This window comes from Topomyia yanbarensis, chromosome 2 (assembly GCF_030247195.1).
Source record: "Topomyia yanbarensis strain Yona2022 chromosome 2, ASM3024719v1, whole genome shotgun sequence".
Taxonomy (NCBI): domain Eukaryota; kingdom Metazoa; phylum Arthropoda; class Insecta; order Diptera; family Culicidae; genus Topomyia; species Topomyia yanbarensis.
Window position 1 is genome coordinate 89,807,434 of NC_080671.1, and position 25,152 is coordinate 89,832,585.

A 25,152-nucleotide genomic window follows, 5' to 3' on the forward strand; every position below is an offset into this window, starting at 1 on the left:
GGGACTATCCGAGTACATCGTGAAAAGGCCGGGAGCTGAATAACTAACAGGAATTGGAGCTAAGTGGTTCACGAAATCAGCATCTGAACGGCTCACGGAGACGAGAACAAAATGGTGACGTAATAGATGGAGACAAGAAGCAAGCGAAGAGTCGAAATCAAAGCTCGGCGCCATTTCATGAACCAAGCGAGGCTCCGAGATAGAGCCGAAGAAAGAGGTGCAAAGAAAGCACAACGAGCCCCCAAAAAGTAATACCTTGATGTATTTCCGTGGAGAAGAAGGGCGAAAAAAGAGTAAGGAGTGCTCTCAGTGGTTAAGAATGAGCGTGAGTCATGAGTCCCACTCAGTGCTAATACGCTACAGGTCAGGCTTTTGAACCTTTTTAAACTTTACCATACAAACAAACACAGAGGGCGGCAGGGACAGAAGTACAGCGGCTTAAGGACACCCTCTACCCATTCCAGACCTACTGCGAGTTGGAGAGTCTGGCTAGGATATGATAGGGGTTGGACTAGGCTCTGCTAAACCCCTAAAAAAGCTATAACTCCGAACGCAGCTCCGACGAAGCGAGTCTGTGCCGCTTCTGCTAAGTTCCTAAGATTCCAGTAATCTAAGATCTTAGCAATAAAAGCACCTTAGTCCAACCGGAGTTCCAACCGGCACATCAGGATCGACGCCAGATCATGGCATACTGGACGACATCCTGATCATGGCATACTGGTCATGGCGAACGTCAATGGACAGGACATAGATCACAAATTGGACAGCGACTTTGGGCTGACAGGCATGCTGTTCTACTCCCTGAGTAAGGAAGGATGACACCGACATGAAATGGTGCGTGGGCTAACAGTACGGCTGCCTCCGTTCCGAAAAACCCTTGGACCTGCCGGGTACGCTCAAAACTCGTCACAATTTATTTGTTGGTGCTAGGTTCGGATGGACCATTCCCGATTTTATGCCGATCTGTCTCTGAACGCTGCTCCCCATGAATGATAGTGTCAACCCTAGCATGACCTACCTGCTTGCATAGACAACCATGGAATCACAAGAGACGACTAGGAACAACGGCCCGGAGTTGGGATCCAATAAAATGGCGAACAAACAAGAAACTCATACGTATGGAGCAGGTGCGGCGAATCCATTCGCCAGGGGTGGTTTGGTAAGGTCACCACCACCACCAGTTGCAGCTGAAGTTATTCAGCGAGAGCAGGAGGAGGGAAAGCAGCAGCAACACCAGCCAGAGCAGAGCGGGATTTTTTACACCCCACAGAAGCCAAAAGAAGTGGCAGCGAAGTACTTGGTAGAAGTAGCGGTAGCGAAGTTTGTGGACGCAAGAAACAATGTCCATAAGGACATTAAGGAGATAGTTCTCAGAATCCGAAAGGCGTTAGTGTCTGCCGTGAAGGAGTGTGCCACGGCAACACGGAGGGCTGATGTAGCTGAGTGAACATTGAGGTCGGCAATGGCTACTATCTTCCTAGCCCTCCGAAGCAGGGGAAGGAGAAGCAGATTGGAGTGGAGAACACGCCAGTCTCCGTGACTCCAAAGATGACAAAAACCTTGCCAGGACACGGAAGACCAAGTGGTAGATGCTCGAGGACGCTGTTGTTGCCGAAGTAGGGAACCCAACAAGGAGAAAGCTGGAGTACCGTTGTTGGTCGCAAGAAGAATCACGGGAAACAGCAAAAGTATAAGGAAGGGCGAACAGTGGAGCAGATGAGAAAAGAAAAACCTTTGGTTCGTCAGAAGGTGTCAAAGGGAGAAGCCGTGCTTGTCAATGACGCGACGGCGTATGCAGCGCTGCTCAAGTAGGTTAGGGAGGATCCGGAACTGAAGGATTTGGAGAAAAACGTAGTAAGAATCAGGCGAGAGGCTCTTCGAGTTGAAGAAGGAACCCACGATGAGCAGCTCGACCTTGCAGGGGACTATTACCAAATCAATTGGTGAAAAGGCAGAAGTTAAAGCCTTAAACCCAGAGATGGGGATTGTGTGCAAGAACCTTGATGAGATCACGACGGAAGACGAGTTGAGAGGTGCGCTGAAGCAGCAGTGCAACTTTGGCGAGGTGCACCTGACGATCCGGTTGAAACAGGAATATGGAGAAGCTCAGACAGCGATGATTTGTTTATCGGTAAGCGCTGCTGACGAGGCGCTGGGGTTAGACAAAGTTACGGTTGGTTGGTCGAGATGCCCCCCCGAATGAAGAAACAAACGTAGAAATGCTTCAAGTGTTCGGGCTTTGCAGATTCGGCAGGGGCTTGTAAAGGCCCTGATAGATCCAGGATATACTGGAAATGCGGGAAGACGGGCCATCTTGCGAGAGACTGCACGCAGAAGCCGAATTGCGTGCTTAACACTTCAGTGGACGGAAACGACCATCAGACGGGTGGGTTTGAGTGCCCTGCCTACAAGAGGGAGACTGCAGGCCAACGGTAATGGAGATAACCCAGATAAATCTGAAACACCATGACACTGCACAGCAATTGTTGTGGTAGTCTACGACAGAAACTATGTGTGACGTCGCTTTGATTGCAGAAGCGTATCAAGTCCCCCTTTATGACGGTAACTAGGTGGAGGATAGATCGGGAACGGCTGCGATACAAGTTATGGGCAGATGCCCAATTCAACAAGTAATAAAACGCTCATACGAAGGTTTCGTGATGGCGAAAATCAACGGCGTCTTCGTGTGCAGCTGTTACGCTCCTCCAAGGTGGACAGTAGAGCAGTTCAGCCTAATGCTGGAACAGTTAACCGAGCAGTTGCAGGAATCTCTTGCGAAGTTAGACGTACGATTGCGCGAAGAAAGGTTCCGTTAGCACATTTTTGAGATACGGGAAGGAGTATTTAATCGATGTCACATCCTGTAATTCTTCACTGACAACGAATATGGACTGGAAAGTGTGCGAGGAGTATATGAATAGCGACTATCAGGTTATTCGCTACCGTATTGGCCAACGGAACCCGGTTGCAGCACGGAGAAGGATAACCGGCGAGCGAAAGTTGAATACGAAAGCCTTCAACGATCTCTGGCTGGACGGCGGGACCGAGAACGTGGATGCGGTTGATCTAACAAGAAGGATTGTGGCGGCTTGTGATGCCATAATGCCGCAAAACCTGGAGCCACGCAATTGACGGCATTCAGCTTAGTGGTGCAACGAGACGCTCTTGTCTCAGAGTCAGAAGGCAGGCTTAGAGAGCAGTATCAGAGCCAGATAGAGAGGAGCGTTTCGGGTAGCGTTTCGGGATACCACGACCAGATTAAAATGGGAGATCAAGCTTAGCAAGTCAGATTGCCACAAGGAGCTGTGCCGAGAAGTAGACGCCAATTCCTGGAGCGACGCGTAACCAGTCGTGGTGGCTTAAATGAAGGGCCTGTCGACACCAGCAGAAATGTCCCCGGGTAAGCTGAAGATAACCGTTGAGCTCCTCTTCTTGAAATGCGATCCTACTACCTGGCCATAGACACTGTACTGTGCTCGCAGAAGCATCGAAGCGCCTGAAATCAAAGAAAGCCCCCGGTCCGGATGGAATACCAAACGTGGTGCTGAAAGGTGCGATCCTGGCATATCCGGACATATTCAGCATGGTGCTGCAGAAGTGTCTAAATGAAGGCAACTTCATCGAATTGTGGAAGGTCCAGAAGCTGGTGTTGCTGCCGAGGCCAGGGAAGCCACCGGGCGATCCGTCCTCGTACAGGCCCATATGTTTGCTGGATACACTCGGAAAACGCCTGGAAAGGATCATCCTTAAGAGGTTGACGAAATTCACGGAAGGTGAGCGCGGACTGTCCAAGATGCAGTTCGGATTCCGCAAAGGAACATCAACAGTGGATGCAATTCGGACAGTGCTTGAGAGTGCTGAGAAGGTATCAGAACAGAAGCGAAGAGGAAATCGATACAGCGCTGTGGTCATCGTAGATTTGAAGTATGTATTTAACATATGGGAAGCCATCGCTGCAGCGTTGCACAGCATGAGGGTTATGCCAGATCCTGAAGAGCTACTTCCAGAGCAGAGTGCTGCTGTACGAGACGAGCGAAGGACAGAAGTCAATGTGTTCCTCAGGGCTGTATTCTCGGTCCAACTCTTTGGAACGGGATGTATGATGGGGTCTTAACACTGCGGCTTCCCAGGGAAGTTAAAATCGTTGCTTTCGCGGACGCGTCACTAACGGTGATGGGTGAGACACTTGAAGAAGTAGAGGTGTCTCTGATGGAGACAATAGACGCGATCGACAATTGGATGAACGCGGTCTATCACCACAAGATAGAGGAGTTGTTGGTCAGCAATTGCAAGACGGCTCAGCGGATGCAGATCGATGTCGGAGGGAAGCGCGCACTGAAGCAATTGGGAAGGATAATAATCGACGACCAACGTCAATTATACCTGCGAAAAATCAGCGAAGGGTATGAACCCAATAGCGAGGATCATTCCAAACGTCTGTGGCCCAAGCAGCAACACGACACGTCTGCTATCTAATGTTTCGTTGTAGATACTGTGATATGGGGTTCCCGCCTGGGGTGCGGCGCTCAGCACCAGGCCGAATCGTGAAAAGCTGAACAGGACGGTCCGGCTGATGGCCGTATTAGTCGCGAGTGCGTACCGAACAATATCGTCGGGATGATCCCCATCTGTATCTTCCTGGCGGAAGATATCGAGTGATACATTCGGAGAAACACCAGAAACGTGAGGAAAATGAAGAGAATCGATTCGATGGTGAGGTGGCAGCAGGAATGGGACAGTACAGAAAAAGGAAGGTGGAACTACCGATTCATCCCAAACCTGTCGATGTGAATCAATAGAAAGCACGGAAAGGTGAACTTCCACTTGACACAGCTCCTGTCGGGCCACGGCTGTTCAGGAAGTATCTTCATCGGTTCGGACAATGCAACGTCACCCAACGTTGTGCCCGGAGTGTGTGAACGTCGAGGAGACACCGGAGCATGTGCTCTTTGAATGTCCGAGGTTCGAAGCGATAGAAAGAGTGGCTATGCCAGACGAAAGATAAAATGAACTGAAAAAAGTAGAAAAAAAACTTCTATCCGAACCATGACCAAAATCAGTTTAGATTGCCAGACTACTCGATTTTGAGCCACCCATCTCCAATCTCATTGAAGCCCAGCCGCACGCGCATCTTCGATTATATAGAACCAGCTAGTGCGGGGTCTGCCTCGAAGTCGACGACCTCTTCCGGCATGCTGAACATAACTTGATCTTGACGGACGAACGTGAGGTGGTCGAAAGGTGGAGGCAGTACTACAATGAACATCTGAATAGTGCGCAGGCGGACAATCGGGCGTTCGAGGAGGACGATTATGTCAGTGTCGTAGCCGACGAGGATGTACCGGCGCCCACTATGAATGAGGTTAACGAGTCTATTCAACAGCTCAAGAACAACAAGGCAGCTGTTAAGGATGGTCTAGGAGCGGAACTCCTCAAGGTGGGTCCGGAGAAACTGACGGAAAGCATGCACCGAATAATCGAAAGAATCTGGGACAGAGAACAGCTACACTGCTCCGGAAGGAAGGGGTCATCACCCCGATATACAAGAAAGGCGACAAATTGGACTGTGGAAACTACAGAGCGATTACAGTGACAAATGCCGCTTACAAAGTGCTATCCCAGATTCTGTTCCGGCGGCTATCATCGCTGGTAAATAGATTTGTCGGGAGTTATCAGGCCGATTTCATCAACGGCAGATCAAAAAACGACCAAATCTTTACTATACGGCAAATCCTCCAAAAATGCCGTGAATTCCAGGTCCCGACTCATCATCTGTTCATCGACTTTAAAGCCGCTTATAACACGGTGGACCGTGTAGAGCTATGGAAAATGATGGACGAGAACGGCTTCCCTGGGAAGCTGACAAGACTGATTAAGGCTACGAAGGATGTTGTAAGATGTTGTGTCAAAATTTCGGGCGGCCTCTCGGGTCCGTTTGAAACACGCAGGGGACTAAGACAAGGCGATGGATTGTCCTGCCTGCTGTTCAATGTAGCGCTGGAAGGTGTAATGCAAAGAGCGAGGTTCAACATGCGGGGCACGAATTTCACAAGGTCCGGACAATTCGTGTGCTTCGCTGACGACGTGCACATAATCGGTAGAAACAAGGAGACGGTAGCAGATCTGTATACCCGACTGAAGCGCGAAGCAGCACGAGTAGGACTGAAGATAAATGTGTCTAAGACGAAGTACATGCTGGTTGGCGGAACCGATCGCGATATGGAACGCTTGGGCAGTAGTATTACGATCGACGGCGACAAGTTCGAGGTGGTTGACGAGTTCACCTATCTAGGCTCATTGGTGACTGCGGACAATAACACCAGCCGGGAGATCAGAAGGCGTATTATCTCTGGAAGTCGTGCTTACTATGGGCTACACAAAACTTTGAGATCCAGGAAGCTTCACCACTGCACGAAACGCGCCATGTACAACACACTGGTTAGACCGGTGGTTCTCTACGGGCACGAAACGTGGACAATGTTCGAGGAGGATCTGCAAGCACTCGAAGTCTTCGAAAGAAGGGTGCTGAGAACGATCTTCGGTGGTGTGCAGGAGGATGGCGTGTGGAGAAGGATGAACCACGAACTTGCGCGACTCTATGGTGAGCCAAGTATCCGGAAAGTAGTTCAAGCTGGAAGGGCACGTTGGGCGGGGCATGTTATGAGGATGCTCGACAACAATTCTACCCTGTTGGTTTTCACCTCCAACCCGGCAGGTACACGATGGAGAGGAGCGCAGCGTTCCCGGTGGCTGGACCAAGTGGAGCAGGACCTCGCGAGTATCGGGAACCTGAGAGGTTGGTGACAAGCAGCAACTGACCGAGTGACGTGACGGAATATTGTGGAACAGATTAAATCATATTAATATGATGTATAATCAGCAAATATAATATAACTTGATCTGTTCTATCTTCCGGCATTCGCGTTACATACAGAAATTGATTTGGTTGTGATATTTTTTATGGCAGTTTACAAATGCGCTTAAAAACACAGATTGTTGTAATGTACAAATTTATTATCATTTTTTTATTTCACTTTTCTATACAATTGCGTATTGCCTATTAGTACCTTGTTAATAACAATTTCTTTTCATATAAATACTCATAATTTTTAATTTCTTCTCAGATAGGCTGTTTGTTTTTCTTTCCACTATAATACACATTGTTGTTCCCGTCCTTTATAAATATATATAACTGTATAGGTTGTCGAAAAAACATCGTCGTCTTACCATACCTTCTTCAATCTACTAGACAACTTCCATTTCGGTTCTAGAGTGTTTCGTAGATTTCTCGCTAATAATTGGTTGCTAGCTCTATTAATCGTCTTATTTACTATACACACGCACGTTACGTCTCCCCTCCCCCCCTCCGGTATTAGCCTGAGCCATTAGCCTAGCCTAGAGTTCCTACATACTAGAGCGCCTAATCGTCCCTTGTGTGAACGTTTTCCGGTAGCGCGCCTTACCCTTATCGCCTAAACCCTTCTTCATTCTAGTGTTAACTTTCAACTGTGTTTTTTTCTCGTTTTCCGCGTAATGTCAAGTTTTCGAGAACGGAAAAAGTGTTGCGACAGGCGAAATTGTGTTGCCAATGGAAATTAAAACTTCAAACAAGTTGCAGCAGCAGTAGCAGCACATACACACACAGACAAACACCCACGCTTGGGTGTAGAATTTTCTAGCGGAAAACCTGACATTAGTATCAAAAACGGAGAGAGGAAAAAGAAGAACTTAATGTACTCTTATGTACACGCCTGGTTTGCGTGTTCGTTTCACATCGAGTTAGAGACTATGGTGTTCAAAGAAACTATACGCGTCAACTTATATATGCAGTTTATCTTGCTCAACAAAATCACTTTGATTAACTATGCTTAGAATTACAATGTACAATTCCTTTGTTTATTAAGATGCAAACGTTAGCTTGATCTGCTTTGTTAAGTAGTTTTTTTTTCTTCGATAAATGTCTAGTGAGTATTGTTCAAGCAGTATTTCTATTTATTTTATAAAAATAGTTAATCTGTCATTTTAATCTGTACAAACCGATGTTTCTACGCCGTTTTGTTCGAACCATTGCTTTACTATTTTTATAGTTGTTTACAATTTACGTTTCCATGTCTACAAACAGTGAACTAGGAGTTAAGACCGGAAACATAACGCTCAACACGTAACACAATAGGAAAATAGGGCAACTTAAATATTGTTCGTGGCAGTTGCAAAGTTACATAGTTTGATGAATGCACATGTTGTTGATTTGTGGAATCGGTTTAAGACGCTTTCACAGAAGCGAATAACTTGTTGCATTGTTCTCAATCCCACGTTTTACACGCTAGGACTTTTCCGAAGAGGTGGGCTCGGTAAACCGGAAAGCAAATCGCTGCGAAAAAAATGGTTGATCGTTGAAAATAAATCAGTTTAGCGTTTGATAATTCAGAATACTCTACGGATTTTTAGATACTCTTGTTGGAGTGGAAATCGATATAGGGATAAAATATTCCAAATTACCAAATGAAGGAATTGTTTTTTACTTGGCTACTTTCACTATTACTAGTTATCTACTATTGACGTATTAGACACTCACAGATTTATTGCTATATAGAGTTAACTAGTTTTCCTTTGTGTTATCACTAGCACTTATTTACAGTTTATTTAGACCCTTGTTTTGTAGCCCCGAACAACGAAAATGTTACCAGAATTGATCTCTTTCGTGGGATAACTGTAATGATGAAGAGATTGTTTTATATGTGTTATTATTTTTTTCTCTGCTACACACTTGTCGCGTAAAAGTTAGTAACTGTGTCAATGTAAACTCTGCATTCAAATATGTTAACTACAAACATTCGCTGCACGTGCACTAAAACTATTCCGAGAACGGCTAAACGGTGGTTGTTGGGGAGTTTTTTGTTTACTGTTTCTTTATAGAACTATTTTTTCTCTGAGTGTGGGTCGTATGCACCAGTGTGAATTAATTGATAACGTTTCTGTTAGTGACAGGGTGGTGAAATATTAGATAGAATTAGGGTGAGCCTAGCAAAAGTAATGTAAAAATTGTCTAAGTTATCATCTCGATGGTTCGGTCTGGTCATTTGGTCGTTACACGCATCGATCCGTCAGCTGCGACTTGTAAACTTTATTCTTGATATTTTGTAATGATAACCGAGGGAAACGACACTCCGTGATTTGTCTATAAAATTAACTTATAATTTATAAATCTTAACGGATTGATAAAGATTGGCATTGGTTAGTTCGGAATGGATTGGAATGGCCGAGATAGTTTGAAATGTGTTTTGAAAAAAATGAATTGCTACGTTTTGACAGTTTCAGTGCTTGATGATATCAAAACAAATCATTTCCAGCAGTATAGCTGCAGGAATAATTTCAAAACTAACGACACTGAATCCCTCTTGATGAAGACTCGACACGTCAATTGTTTGTTTACCATTGATCTGTCAGTGTTATTCCAATCGAGTACGAGACTTGTCAATGGCCCTCGTTCCCGAAGGATTCGAAGCGATTTTCTTCGTATTGAGGGCACAGGTCTCGTGCTCCACGGCTCACAGGTCTCGTGCTACACGGCTCACAGAAACGAGGCTTGCTATTCCGTGAATTGACAATTTTTGGTGACGTCAGAGAAATCGTTAAGATAAACAAACGGATTTCTCGAAAGTTGATAATTAACAATATTTAAGCACTTACTGTATAAAAAAATGTGAAATGGATTCTTGGTGAAAATTACGCCATAATTACACTAGACACAGTAGATATTCAGTGAATCTATGTGATTATTAGTGAAAAGCAGGAATTTGGCTACAGCAATAGAAAACATATCTAACCGTAATTTTCTGTTCCCAGCACAGATTTTGGACATCGGGATAGCTTCCTTCTGATCTGCCAAGTGCCGATCATCCGTTAGCAGCAAAAAATATATGAATTTCATCTAATTGTTTTCGACGACGATTTCTATGACGCCCACTCGTCAAATGTTTACACTCTAACGAGCTAGCCTTGTATATGTAATCCGTGTCGTGCTCGATTGGAATGACACTTACTGATCAATAATAAGAATAAGATAGAGTTGGCGAGTCTTTGTCCAGAGGGATTCAGCGTCTTTAATCAAAACGAAAACATAAACTGCAAGAATTATTATAAGACTCGAACATGCAGTATGCAGAGTTGCCAGTTACATCAGGTCCGAATTCGAGCAAAATTAGATTGAGATAGGTTAGAGCTCCAGCGAACTTTGAAGAAAGCTATTAGTAATTATGTTCAATTGCACAAATTGATTTATTCTTTGGTGCTTTTCCAATTTTTTTTGAAGTAAATTACATCGCATTTTTAAAATATTAGATGATTTACAATTCTTACTTTTCAATGCCTAATACAATTGTAGTGGAATGTTTACAATAGGGCAACTAGGGTTACTGTGCCCTTATTCATTTTAGCTCCTGTGTTCATCCCACTTATTTAAACACATTAGTTAAAGCAGTGTCTGCTATCTCTGTTAAACGCATTAGGTCAAATGGTAGGATGAATAAGGGTGCGTTGTACTCGAGTTTTTATTCCGCTCAAACGTGAGTATTTTAGATTTTTCAAATCAGATGTTTTATGTTACTGCTTCTTAGAAACGAAGCAAGGCTGATGATACCTATTTTTGCGCAATTCAATCACTGTAAGCCTAATTACAATCAAAACAGTGTGACATCCTGATTAATGAGATGAATAAGGGCTCGTCTACCCTACATGGAAAAGATAGTTTCAATCAAATTTCAATACCATGAAAATATATTATAATTTCATTTTCCACCATTAACTCTGGCAGCACTGCTCGAGCGGAATCGAGTCAGGCTGATTGCAATAGCTTAACTAACAATTATTGCTCAAATGAAAAATGATAATTCCAACTTTAAGCATTCATTGTTTTTGTGAGCAAATTTTGCGCAAACCAATAGATATAGCTGTTTAAAAACGTTGTTTATAAATATCACGGGTATGGTAGGGAGCATATAAATTGGACGCCTGTTAGTTGATGTTTATGATTTACAACTGAATGAAAAATAATGAATTCATTGAGTAGAGTGGGGTCAAGAAGATCAGTTTTTTTGGCGCGCTAGTGCGATAGTATTTTTGCATAGACTTGGATAAACAAGCACTCGTTGGAAAGGTTATACATCTGGCAACGTTTTGGCAATAATGATTTCATGCCTGGTTAAATACGGGGGGTACGATAGGTCACTATATTCGAGGTTAACTAAAACAATGTACACGCCTAGAAAATCAGCGGTTCAACATTTATTTGAAGAGTATGAATACTGCAGATTATTTAAAAATAATAACACAAATAATAAATGCAATCCTTTGACGTAGTCCAGGTAAGAAAATGAGAAAGTGCCAAATGATGTGAAACATCATGAAACCGCGGAAGGAAATGTTGAAAAAACATGTTTCTTCAGCAGCTGCATCTGGCTTTGTACTTGCGAATGACTTCTTTGATGTCATCGTCATCGCCAGAGTGTGGAATTGAAGTTGTGCATTGCGGCTCACGTGGTTGCTTAGTTGTGCGACGATTACGTTTGCGCTTCGGAGTATTTTCTTAGGATTCCTTTCCTTCTTTGTTCGATCAAGTTTTTTTTTTCGATGACCTACTTCAACAACACCTTAAATTATTATATTGTTCACTCATGTGAAATATCCGAAGCGCTATCATTGATGATGAGCACTTTCCTTTCCCACGAGCACGTACCCAGCCAACAATGAAAGCTGAATATGCCTTTATTCCGAGGAAACAAGCTGAACAAGAACTGTTCAAGGTATTATCCAGCTAAATTATTTTATGGGTAATGCTTCGAACGGAACCTTGAATTGTTTAGATGCTGATCAAATACTTGCGCCATCTTGAACAGATGCAATGGCACTCTTTATGTCCTCTTCCTCGTTTTTCGCACGAAATTGCGCACAATTCTCTTGCCAAAATAATTCAAATTTACATTATAATAGTGACGTATAGTGCCCCCAAGTGGCTGGCCTATCGTGCCCCCAAGCGTATGTTTCATGTTGATGTCCGTATTTATTTCAAAAACAAAAATATCGAAACAAACTCAACTCAAACTCAAAATTCGGGCTCAGCATTAATTTTTACGTAAGAAAAAACTCACTTGATTTTTTTTTTACATTGATTAAATGTACTGTACTGAGGACGAAAGACAATGCGTTTTCGAAAAACAATACGCGAAAACAGAAACGACGCCGTAACTAATACAGCTGATCCACGATAACAGCCGAAATAACAGTCGTCAACGATGTTCTCTACCGTGTATCTAATTCACGCAACACGAGCGACCTCTGCAATAACATAGGAATGATAATGCCTATTGTACCCCCATATCTATTTGACCCCGTTCTACTCTAATACAAGTTGCTGTAGTAATACATTGGCAAAATCGCGATATATTTCTTCCTTTCTTTTAATGAACCGAAGCTTTTAAATGTTGCTCTTTAGTCCCTAGACATAGTCTCATAACCCTTTCTGATAATTTAATATAAGTTCCCGCGATTACTTTAGTGAAGCTACACTGTGATCAAATTTATTGCTTAGCATGGGCACCTCTATTTCCCACTTAGGCCGTCTTGGAAATAATGTACAAATTGGGTTTAGAGCTAAGTTCTTTCTGGAGGTGCGCTGGACTTTGCGATGAGCTCGGGTTTGAACTCTTTTAAACTTGGTGTATCCGCTATCAGGACTCCGGAAGATGGCAAGTTATTAGATGATTTTTGGCAGCCCTTCGCTATGATCCACGCATAATTACGCCCGCGATCTTCCAAACATGATAACACCCCGGTGACAAAGTGAACCGTTTAGCACTTACAATTTAAAAACGCGGTCTCAAACGTGTATCTACAAACGCTCGTGTTCCCACGATAATGAATCGGTCGCGTCCGTAAGTTTCTACTTCCGGTCCGAGCAACAAATCAAAAAATAACACTTATATCCACTAGACAACATCTTTCATGGTGACGTGACCGGGAACTTTAGTGATACGGAGGAACTCATTCTCTTCTAGCTTCTGAACCGCGCATTGAAAATTTAGTATCATATTCGGGATCCGCGCGATCATTCAAGAAAACACGCAACACTGTTATAAAAACGAATTTATACACGCGAAATACAAATATACGTGATATACTTGTTAACCTACAAACGCTCGTACCCCTCGCCGTAGTACACAAAGGCGAACATGCAATATGCGTAGATACGCACAACTGCGCCCAAGATTTCTACAACAAAAAAACGCCACGGTGATTTAGTGAACGTCTTTGTACTTATAATCTGATCAAAGTGGTCTCGATCCAGCTTCTGATACTGTAATTAAACCGGAATTGGACAGTTTCATCTCAGCGCATGAATCGAAAATCAATGCCGTTTAATTTAACGGAAATGTTTTTGATTCGATTATATTGCGCTCAAACGATAGCGTTGAATTTGTCGTATTAACAACCCTGCAGTAAAAAAACTTTTTAACATTTCTTATGCCTAGAACAGAAAAAATATAATCATATGTATGAAATTTGTAAGTTATCTGTGGTATATATATATCCCCCCCCCCTTCACAAAAATCTGTAGTAATCTGTGAAATTTTCTTGAATGTGCCGAAAATCTGGAACGGAACAGACCAAAAATTGTTGAATAAAGCTTTGAAATACAGAATAATCTGTGAAAGTGGCAATAGCTTTACTGACTTAAAAGAAGTCGCTTTCTGCTTTGCTAAAAACATGAACGTTTTGGGACAGTACAAAATATCAAAAAGAGGAACAGTACAAAAACCAACAGCAAACAAAGACTACTCAAAAGAATAGAAATCAGGAGGAAAACGTACAAGGTATTGGTGAGAGGGCTATGAAGTTGTACTTTAATAGATGATAGAAGAGGTATGTTTAAACTTTTGGACTTCAATGTTATAACACCGTGCTAGGTTCCAGAAGACATTAGAGTGATCAGGATGGCGAAGCTGGTCAAACAGAGTAAGTGTGGCAAGCGATCTGCTCAAGTGGCATCATTCTTCGTAATAAACACAAACAATTGTGAGGGTTGAAACGAATGTATCCGTAATCAGCATTCATCTCTATTTCGAAAGCGCGATGCACAGTTGAGCACAAAATACCACTCGATACCACTCCAAAACTAATTTTTCATAATAATATGATATCAAATCAAATCATCAAAAAGTTTGCTGATTTTCAGTCGTGGCTCTGACAAAAATTTGACTTCGTTTGCCGCAACTGCAGATTGCTTGCTAAACCAAATACTTACTGACCAATGCGGCACGCTTAAAATCGTGGTGTGTATAAGCTAGTGCCTTTCTTCAAATATGCGATGGGATAATGTCGGATTCTTGCAATGTGCCAGCTGAATTTTCTTACATACGCTTCTCTGGTTCCCTTTTTGTACAAAACTATGCAAAGAAATTTATAGAACATAAACATATCATGTCCAACAATATTTTAGCAAAATTTTGTAACTCTGCTTTGTTCGGAAAGGGAATTACTAACGATTGCATATGGTGCGATAATTTCGAGGACAGAGTAGAAATCTCCAAAAATCTTATGATAGCACAAATAAACAACGATCGGAATAGACACCAACTAATTGTCATATTTGGACCGTGTTGTGTGTATCAAAAATGTTACTTCAGCGATAGGTTTCTAAAATAGCAAAATTTGTCCATCTATCTGCGAAGATTTGCATCTGTTGACGTATTGTAGTTGCGAGGTTAATAAAGACAGTTTTTACGTATAACAATCGTCTTACTTGAAGAATTTAACAAGTTATTCATAGCTGAGCATGTTGTTTGCGAAAACAACATTAAAACCCATTATGATGTGCGTATTTGCTGACCCTGACAACGGAGCTCAAATGGTGAATTTACATAAAACCTGCTATATTCCATCATTTCTCCTTTTTGGTCAAGGAATTCTTCATCCTCAATTAATGTCATGGATCTATGGAGGACAGGAGCTCCGGAGAAGTGGATAACGTCACATCTGACAGTTGATGGAACTTCTACCCGCGTGCGCCTAACAGTATTTCTGTGGTGATAATGTGACCAATAAAACTAATCCTTTCATACGTAACTATTTTATGCAGATCTTCCGAAAATGGGATGTTTAATCAGACTACGCTGGTCACGCACCCAGGGCGGATTCCTACATGCCACTTCTGCAATGAGGCACTACACCACGGAAAGCCTTGCGCAGAAGCAACTAAAGAGAGTCAGTTTACTATAACCTAAAACAGCAATCATCCCATGTTAAACCACAAGGGGCTGGAAAATCAATATCTTCGGATCTGGCAGTAAAAAAATATCCACTCAACAACGATCGCGCCCAGTATCTCCAAGTCAACAACCAGCACCACTAACAAAGTTGGCGAAATTGGGACTCCTTACTTCAATACTACTTATGGGCCTCGAGTTGTCCCAAGACAACACTGTAACCTTGATACTATATTTCGTCGTTGTTTCTCACAACCTTAGCTCCAAAAATTGAATGTTCGACAAGGATAGCAGTAGACCTCAACAAAAATACGGCTTATCCACCTAGGAACAAAATTTAAAAAAGTTTGCTATGGTCCTCGTTTTCAGTAGTAGAATCTACCAACTAGAATCAGTACTAGGATCCACCGAAGATCCGATAGAAACACTGAGCGAATCGGGTGTATACAAAGTATCAGAAGTTCAAGTAGCATGTCGTAGAACTAGCGAAAGCTTCTAGGGAATCTGATGAAGATTTACCATTTCACTTCAAATCTACGGTAGCGGAACTTGCATTTTCCGTAAAACAGGACCTGTAACTACTGAATATATTAAAATTCAACGTCAAATCTCCGACCCTTGGAAATTAGATGTAACTGGAAGCTTGGAAATTTTCATACATTCCTCTCCGTCTTTACTAAATGAGATTAAGGCAACAGATATTTATGGCTTTCCAAAATATTAGCTACCTGTAAAAAACTGTCGACGACGCGGTATCTGCCGATCACGTTATCTGATATAAAGATTGGAGCAATCCCACAAGTAAGTCGTAGTCGAAATACTAGTATCTGTATCGATAGTGAAGTGAAAATGCATTCTATTGTAATATAGATAGTGGAATTAAACGGAAAACTCATAAACTCCCTTTTTTTCGTATCGAAAAGGAAATATTAGAAAGTGCCGTCACATCTTACGAAAAATGGCAGCATTTCGAAGGTGTCTGATAGCATAAGTAGTACGGATAACAGCCTTTCAATTTTGACAGTTCTACATTGTTGCCCTGTAATAGCATTAGTAATGCAGAAAACGGGCTGTCATTCTAGCCAGTCTTCCCATGAACATCAACAAGTTTGTACCTGCGTTCAAAATTGCGTGCGTGCGTTCAACCTCAAACATGCTTCGTCTCGATGTACATGTGTTTGCCTCGAATATCGAACCTAAGCGAACGATGTACAAAATTCTAGTTCAAACATCCGTGTACATACACCGGGCGAGTACACGACAACAATTCGCACAAGGCAAAAAGAGTCAACGATAGTGATGATGAGCGTGAGAAAGAGAAAACTGGTGCCACGAACCTATGTGTACGCACACCGTGTGCGTACATGGGGTTCGGTTGTGCAGACGAACATGTGCACGTGTTTTGGTACGAAATAGCGTGTTTGAGTTCGTACACGAAGTGTGGGTTTAATATGAGTACAATGTATCGTACACGAAGTGTGGATTTAATATGAGCACAATGTATCGTCTTTTCTGGTTTTATATCAACATTAAACAAGGATATAGAGCTTAACTGATTAACTTTAAAAGTGGCCTATGTCTCCAAATCAGATTAAACGCTACTTTTTAATGCTTATTGGATACTTGTGTTCCAATTGGTTTCAGTCTTAAAATACAAAATATAACATCTACTTGATTTTGACTATATTTGATATTCAACAATAATATAAAATGTCAGGCGAAACTAAAAATTCTGTTGATCTTTTATTAACATATCAAATAGCTCTGTTGAATTTCAATTAAGGTCTTAACGTTATTTTACTTCACTCCGGTTATGTCCCTGACATTACCTACCCGGTTTTTCGTCTTTCGCATACAGAAAGCTTGCTCATTTATAGACCTAAATATTCCAAAGGCACCTTTACCCAAGCCGCTGTAGATTGATAAAATTTCTTTGCAAATTCATGATATTTTGATATTTCCTGTTTAAAGGTTGGTAATAATCAAAACGTGTATGAATAATGTTAGGGGGGCCATATTTTACCCAATCTCGGGCCTCATTGATCGATGTGTTTTACGACATTATTGAGAACAAATATGATAACAAGTAATAAGACGTAAGACAGAAAATAAACACGCAGATTAGAAACAAAGAAAGCGAGGATTGAAATAGTGACTTAGGAACTAATGTTTCGCGAAAAAAGCAAACACTCTACAAAAGAGCTTTAACAGATCAAAGCCTAGAGTGAAAATTAGCGGAAAACTTCGTTTTGATTTTCGAACTTAATAGGTTAGTTATAATTAGTTGCGAGCATAGTAGTGATAGTAATTTAAATAATCTTTGCGCCTCGATTAGTAGTAGAAAGATATCTAGTCTGATTGAAACGTGGTAGTTCTTCACAATGGTGCATACGTCCCCTTTATTTTTTTGTCTTTCGCTGTTTTGCTCCGGGATGTGCAAATTCAATCTACATGCAATTTTAGAGGAGTATTGTTCCGTCGTCGGTTGTGCAGTCCCCAATGCCCGATACGATATATTGTGTATTTGTGCAGGTTTTGGTTTATTTACTCAATTTATTCGAATATTGCATTCCGGAAGCATAATGCTCTTGGCCATACTGAATTGGTCTGCCTGCCTAGTGTGTTATATCTGAAGCTTTTAATTCATTTATATTAGTGTTTTTCCACATACATGCGGGTTATTTTTTTTTGTCGGATAACCGGTGAACAGACGACCGGGAAATTCACGGTGGATTACCTAAACTTAATTGATATTTACAGGATTCCCCGTGGAGTTGTTCTGGAAATTGCCATTTTTACGGTCGTTTATTTGTTGATAACGTGTAAAAATCGTGGTGTTCGCATGTTATGATCGGTTATGATAATTTCGTGCTTACTTTTCAATGAGTCGACATTTTTTTCCATGTTGGTCGCTGATATGTTTTCATAAAAATTTGACTATTGTTTCGTTGGGTTCATAAATTATTAATAACGAGCGGAGGAGTGTGCCGGTGGCACTCAACCTGGCCCAACTCGTCGGCAATATGTATGTGCACGAATGGATTCGTCGTCGGTTGATGCACAAAAACACGTGTTACACGATTCGGGTGGGATCAAAGTGGAAAAATTGTTAACGTTCTACTGAATTCTACCGAATAGCGCTATTTTCCATAGCATTCACATGTACTCACTCATTCATCCATCGTTCGCGTGATGAAATATTGGATCTCTAAACGACTATAAAAATTTCTCTAAAAAGCTATAAAATACACATTTTCCTCATCATCCTGATGATGATGTTGAAACCGGTCCGTCCCGAACACATTCAGAACGAGAAATTGAACAGGTGTTGCCAAACAGGAAGCGAACAAGATAAATAACATCACATCCCTCTGGCGCCTCGGTGACTTTCACTTTTCCTTTCCTAATATCCTATGTATCCTATCCGCCGTTTTCCTCTCCGTACGCTAAGCTAAATGTAAAAATCGTAATAAAAATATACTCTTCATGTGTGTCTCAGACTCTTTCTAATAACGAGTCCCATGTTCCAAGCGCTGCAACAAGAGGAGAACCTAAACTAAACTCACACGAAATGAACAATCGATTCGACCCCTAGTAGTGTAAATTCTCCTTCATTCGGTTCCGATAGTTTTCCCACTCGACGAAACTGGTCTCACGACCAGATTGTATTCCTCCAGCGGGAATGGAACTCGCTTGGACACCGTTGCAGTACGCAGACGACGACGAGCTGTTCAATCCCACCATCAGCACGGTACGACTACCAGCTTCCTGCATCCCATCGTCGGATTCGTAGTCCGGTGGCGGTTCACCGTGGTGATGTTGCTGCTGTAGTTGTTCTAGCTGTAGACTGGTCGGATGCTGCAGCGGATAGTGATAGTGCTGTTCCAAAATATCCGGTTCGTTTTCACAGCGGCACCACCGGCGAGGATCTAGTTCCAGTGCGGAGGCTGGATCCTGTGTGGCCACCGGTGGTGGCAGTCGCTGTCAGAACCGATCCAGGGGGTGGGTTGGTTGGTCATCGTCGTCGTCGTCGTCGCCGCCGCCGCCGTCGCCTCCGTCAGCCATTACGTTGTCGCGGTATCAGGAATTGTCGTAGAGTGACTCTCATAATGGCACCATGCCGCCGTTCCGGGCCGTCGGATTGCGGGTCATGTAGATGTCCATGTCGTGATCGGTCCAGTTGTCCGACGTGTCGCAGTAGTTGTTGAGCGTGTGCGTCGAACCCGCCGTGGAGTAGCTGGGGAAGAAAGACGGAAAAGAAATGTGTTTAGTTTTGATCGATGAACGTGACTCGTGGAAGTTTTTTTTAAAAGGAATGTTTTTGATAGGTATTGTTTTAGATTTTTAAAACCAACTTTTCAGATGATTAAAATCGAGAAACCAAACGAACTTATGAGGGTTTGGTTTCTGTACTAGTTTGGTCACATACGACTGCGCATGTGAGTGGATCCCAAATGACTACTGTAGCCAGAAACACTACTCTCTTTCACCAGTGCTATTTAGTTGCGCAATAATGAATTTCAATATTCCAGGTTTATTTTATATCGAGCTATGATTAGCTCCACCGGATTGAATACAAAGTGACAGAGTTTGAATAATTTTGGTACGATGTTGGCACCGTTGTTTTAAACATGATCATAGTTATAACCACATATCTTCGAATCCAAAATTCCGATCTGAACATTACTCCATAGCCAAGCAGTATATATAACAAGCTCAAGGAAAAATTTAACCAATTTTGTGGATATCAATGGTAGAAAAATGTAAAATTAATTGATACCCCATACATGGTTCTAATTTGACTGCAAAGAAGTCATATAGAAATTCTCCAAATCTTAAATTATTTGCATTCATGCAACAAATATATCAGAAAATAGGTGCAGGTAGTTTTCTTCCATAGAAGCAAGACATGACTCATACTCTACAGGGTGTTTGGTTCATGGTTAAGAACCTCTCGGGGGGTCATTGGCTGTCATATTTGGAGAAAAAAATTGCTCTACGCATACCAGCAAATCTCAACCGTTACAGAGTTATTGAACTTTTTGTGTAGAAAACTTATTTCTTTTAAACTACCTCTAACTGAAAAAGTATACTTTGTATTTTAAATCTTTCAGTTCAATTTGAAAGGTGAGGAAATTTTCTATCGAATAGTATTCTCATATCTTTCAGTTAATTAGTTTTAATTACCTTTTACTTAGTAGTAGTTTTAGTAGTTAAAAGTTAGTGTTTTTAATGAGGTTTTTGATAATTTTCTCAAAATAATGAAGTATGATTATAGCAATATCTTTTATCCAAAAGTTGGGTTCTAGAATGATTCATAATTTGTTCTTGAACATCATATTCCTATCTCTTCTTATTTCTTTGTAATTTTATTGCTAAACTTTTCCTGTACTCGACTTGCAAGTGCTTAAAAGACTCCAATCTAAAAAAATATGCTTTATATCGTTATTTCCAAGGTTTCATTGGAAAGCTGAGAAAATTTCCCATCGCTGTATGTACGAATATATTTTAGTTAAGGGTATTAAATGACTTTTTACTCACAAAATAACTCAAAATTAGCATTTTTGAGGTTTTCTAATTGTGCTAATTAATAATCAACAAAATTTATCGTTACTATTGTTCATTTAATCCCCATTAAAATTCTCTATAACTTGTTATTTGACACTTTATCTCTGTCTTTTTTCATATCGCTGCTATTTAATAGTTAACACAGCGTGAACTGACCACAAATGTTGTAGGTTCGAAATCGTTATTTTTGCATATGAAACGATGTGTTAAAAACGATTTTGCGCCGAAACCAAAAAGAGTTAATTGAATGGATTCAAAGAAAGAATTGTAGAACTTGCTGAGATGCATTATTTCCATGATAATAATGGTGAAGTTAATTAATTACTATTTTAAGAAAATTAACGAAAATAATAATAATAACACTAACTTTAAACCAATTTACTTCTAAAAGAATGCTAAATTCACTTAACTGAAAGGTATTAATGCATTTTTCTCTGTAAAATTTTCCTGGATTTCGAATAATAAGAAAAAAGTACAATAATTGCCATACTTTTTCAATTAGTGCTGGACCACTGGAGCACTGCTGGTGTTAGTGAAAATGAGATAAAAATATCCAAGTTGAATAAGCCAAAAACATGAAAACAAGAAAAGATAAGTGTATTATGTCAAAGAACGAATTATGCAACTCTTCAAGACTAACAATCTCGATTATTAAAATGATGATGTTAACTATTAAGATTTTCAAGAAATGAACGAAAAATAGATTAAAGTTGTTAAATTTTCAATAAATTACTTTGAAAAGGTTAGTTAAAGTCATTAGCCGAAGCATGTGATGGAATACACTCAATGGGAAATTTTCTCACCTTCTGTTGAAAGATTTGAAATACAAAGTATACTTTTTAAGTTATTTTAAGATAAATAAGTTTTTAACACAAAAAGTTCAATAACTTTGTAACGGTTGAGATTTGATGGTATGTGTAGAACAATTTTTTTCTCCTAATATGACAGTCAATCATCCCTCGAGAGGTTCTTAACCGTGAACCAAACACCCTGTATACCAAAATTCTGCTAAATATAGAGGAACCCGGGGCTATTAGGACAGTGGGGGTAATTCGGACCCCCTCGATTTCTCAGAAAATAGCAAGACTATCTGACTATCGTACATATTCGTGGAACCGCTATTCTGAAACATTAATTTTGAGGGCTAAAGTTGATTCTTTATTCTTTGTAGAAAGAAGATACAACGTGTTTCGTTGTTTTGCAATTCTCAAAACAAAAATCATTATAATGATAAAACCGTGATTAAAGAAACAAATAAAAGCGAAAAAAAATAAAAGGTAAGTGTTTTGGAAAGCTTGAGGCTCCTATTTTATGGAATGATTTTTGTTTGGGTGAAAACAGAGATATTTTCGAGACGCTCACCACTTTTGTGCGATATGAGCGTACTGGGCTATTCGGACCCCCTATTCCGTCAACCACCGTTCAGCGGGTTGCGGCTGCGCACACCATTGCACACGCCACAGCAAAGAAAATACATGGGCCGCCAATCGACAGCTGTGACATATCAGATTAAGTTTTTGTAAAGCAATTTATTTTTTGCTTCTTAAGGAGGAACTAATTCATAGGTAAACATAATTCCATTATAAAAAATTGCCTCGTAGGGAGGTCCGAATTACCCCTACATTGTAAAAGGATGGAAAAACGTAGAGGCTTACAAATCGTCGCCTGGCGCTGCCATTGAGTGGTGCAAATGGACCTTTTATGGCACAAAAATGTAGCTGATGTTTCAAACTAACAATTAGGACTTTTGACCGGTAACTTTTTTCACATATATCCACCTAGAAGGGCGGTAGTAGGTCCGAATAGCCCCGAGTTCCCCTACTATTCAGCTAAACCAGTTGGTCCGGTTGTTAGAGTTATCCGATTAGCTTCAAATTTGGAGCCAGAACTTCTGGTGAGACTAGTAATCGACTCATGGGTGGGTGGATTGAGTTTTCCAAAATTTATGTGGTAGAGCAAAATTTAGCCCTCTGAAATCGACAAAATTAGAGGTGTAATGTCCTTCGTTAATATCGTGGTTGTGTGGTAGCACATATGATTGTATTTAATTAACACAAAATATGAAGCAGATTGACAGCACTGACTGTACTACTATTTTAGAATTCATTATTCGTAATATAGGCCTTATGCATAATTAGTCGTCAACTAGCACAAATAACTGTTTATACTGATTGTGATCGGATTAGTAAAAAACTTTAATATAAAGATTTCGAAAATTTCGTTTTAGGATATGTATTTGAAAGATTTGGGAGATCTAAATGATTTTGATAATTTTGAAAATTTAGCCAATTCAAAAGATTTAGAAGTGATAGGAGATTTAAAGACTATTTGGAAAATTAAAAAAAAATGCGAGGCTATATATTTAAGTTATACAAGTATTCTAATATATAGATATAGATAGATTAAACATAGAAGATTTTGAAGCTTTTAATTTTCGTTTTTTTGATAACTTATAAATCTTCTATATCTTAGAAGGTTTTGGGAGATACGTTATCAAAGTTTGCACAATAATAGAAATCTAAAAGGATTAAGACGGTTAGTAAATTAAAAAGATTACAATAATTACAAAAATGGAACATTTTTAGGATTCAAAAGGTTTAGAGTATGAAAGATTGTGAGGATTTTGGAGATTTAAAAAAATAAATGGTTTAACAGATTCAGAAGCTCTAGAAAAGTTTGTAGATTTAGAAGATTTCTATAAGTTAGGGGATTAGACCATTTAACGATTATTATAAGATATCGATGAATGTAAAAATTTTGACGATTTTGAAGGTCTTAGTAGTATAGTCAATTCAGAAGATTTCAAGATTTAAAAGTAGAAGATTTAAACGATTTATATGACTTGAAAGGTTTAGGAGATTTGAATTTTATGGTGATTTGGAAAATATTAAAGATTGCAGACTCATAAGATTTAGAAAATATATAAGATATAGAAGATTTAGAAGATTTACAAGATTGAGATAATTTAGAAGATTCAGAATATTTCTAAAATTAAGAAGATTAAGAAGCAGAGTTAAAAATGAACTCTGCTCTTTGTTGACGGCTGAAATTGAACCTGATCCGACTCGTAAATATTCGTTTGAAAATCCATTCAGTTGAATATCGTGCAATAACATTCATTTTACTAATTATCTAGGAAAATATTTTCAAATGTTGGAAAAGCATATAAAATAATATTTATTATCGCTTACATTATGCCGCGGCCTAATTTGAAAACGTTTGATTCGTTGCTGCACGTTCACTTCGTGCAATTGAATACTTTACGCTGACGTCACAAATGAACTCAAGGGTTCATTCTTGACAGTTCGCTTGCACTGTTTACATGGAATTAGAAAAATTCTTTGCGTATTGCTTCGAGTGAATCCAGTCGTCTACAAAATTTTTCTAAGTCGTTGTAAACAGTACAAGTGAACTGTCAAAAAAGTGAGGTTAACTGTGTCCGTAAAGAACCTAATAATCGGAGTCGAATGAAAACCTGCATTGAATGAATAGGCAGTTTGTTCGTTTGACGTTTTCAGTTGCGCAACTGAATATTGAAAATGAATGCGGCTGAATATGATCAATTTTCATTCAATTTGTAACTTTGTTGAGAAGATTAAGAAGATTTAGAGGCTCTAGCATCGTCTAAAGATTTTTATGATTTGGAAGTCCATGTATATATGTACTTCGCACGAAAAAATCGAGAGTGAACTCATGAATAAAATATGATAAGGCGATGAGAAATTACAAAAATCGTGACTAAGATCATTAAATTAGGAACATGAATCACATTACTCTTCCAGAAAAATTCGGTAGAAAATTTATGAATAAAATATCACGATCGTACAAAATTGCGAAAAGCGTGACTAACCTTCTAAAATCATGAACATCGTTTAATTGTCGGCTGTACCAGTCGATATAGTTAATATCAATCAGCGTATTCCCAAAGTATGAACTATAGCCATCAAAAACCTAACATTCAGGAAATTGCCAGTGAAGTCCCATCGAACATTCGAGTGTAACGCCAAGTAACTGAAAACAATAGATCTCCTAAATCTTTCTAATCATTTAAATCTTATTTATTTTGGAGATCCATTGATTATTTTGAAAAGTTTAAAATTTCATAAAATTATAAAGTTTAAAAAATTTAGAGGATTTACTATTGTATACTATTTATTCCTCTATTTATAAATCTTCCGAATCCTCTAATTATTTCTTCTAAATCAGTGGTTATCAACAACGTTTCTCATACCATGTGACCTTTGATGGAAGCTCCCATCGTAGTGCCACCCAGAAAAGATCAAACAAATACATGCAATTGGCTGTTCTACATATCTTCCAAATC

General features: G+C 40.2%; 2 protein-coding genes across 8 annotated transcripts in view; one reads left to right on the top strand and one right to left on the bottom strand.

Moving 5' to 3' along the window:
- LOC131678804 (rab3 GTPase-activating protein catalytic subunit-like) overlaps positions 1-25,152 on the top strand; it is a 231,918-nt gene that overhangs the window by 3,204 nt on the left and 203,562 nt on the right. The gene's annotated exons all lie outside the window — the stretch shown is intronic.
- The window catches only part of LOC131678803 (leucine-rich repeats and immunoglobulin-like domains protein 3), a 570,421-nt gene continuing 552,251 nt past the window's right edge, over positions 6,983-25,152 (bottom strand). For 3 of the 6 annotated variants that reach the window (XM_058959133.1, XM_058959131.1, XM_058959132.1), the window contains exon 11: positions 6,983-19,497. In XM_058959133.1, the coding sequence (XP_058815116.1) occupies positions 19,365-19,497 (133 nt within the window). In that variant the 3' untranslated portion in view covers positions 6,983-19,364. The remainder of the gene's footprint in view (positions 19,498-25,152) is intronic. The other 3 variants (XR_009303737.1, XM_058959134.1, XM_058959135.1) reach the window with 3 other exon arrangements.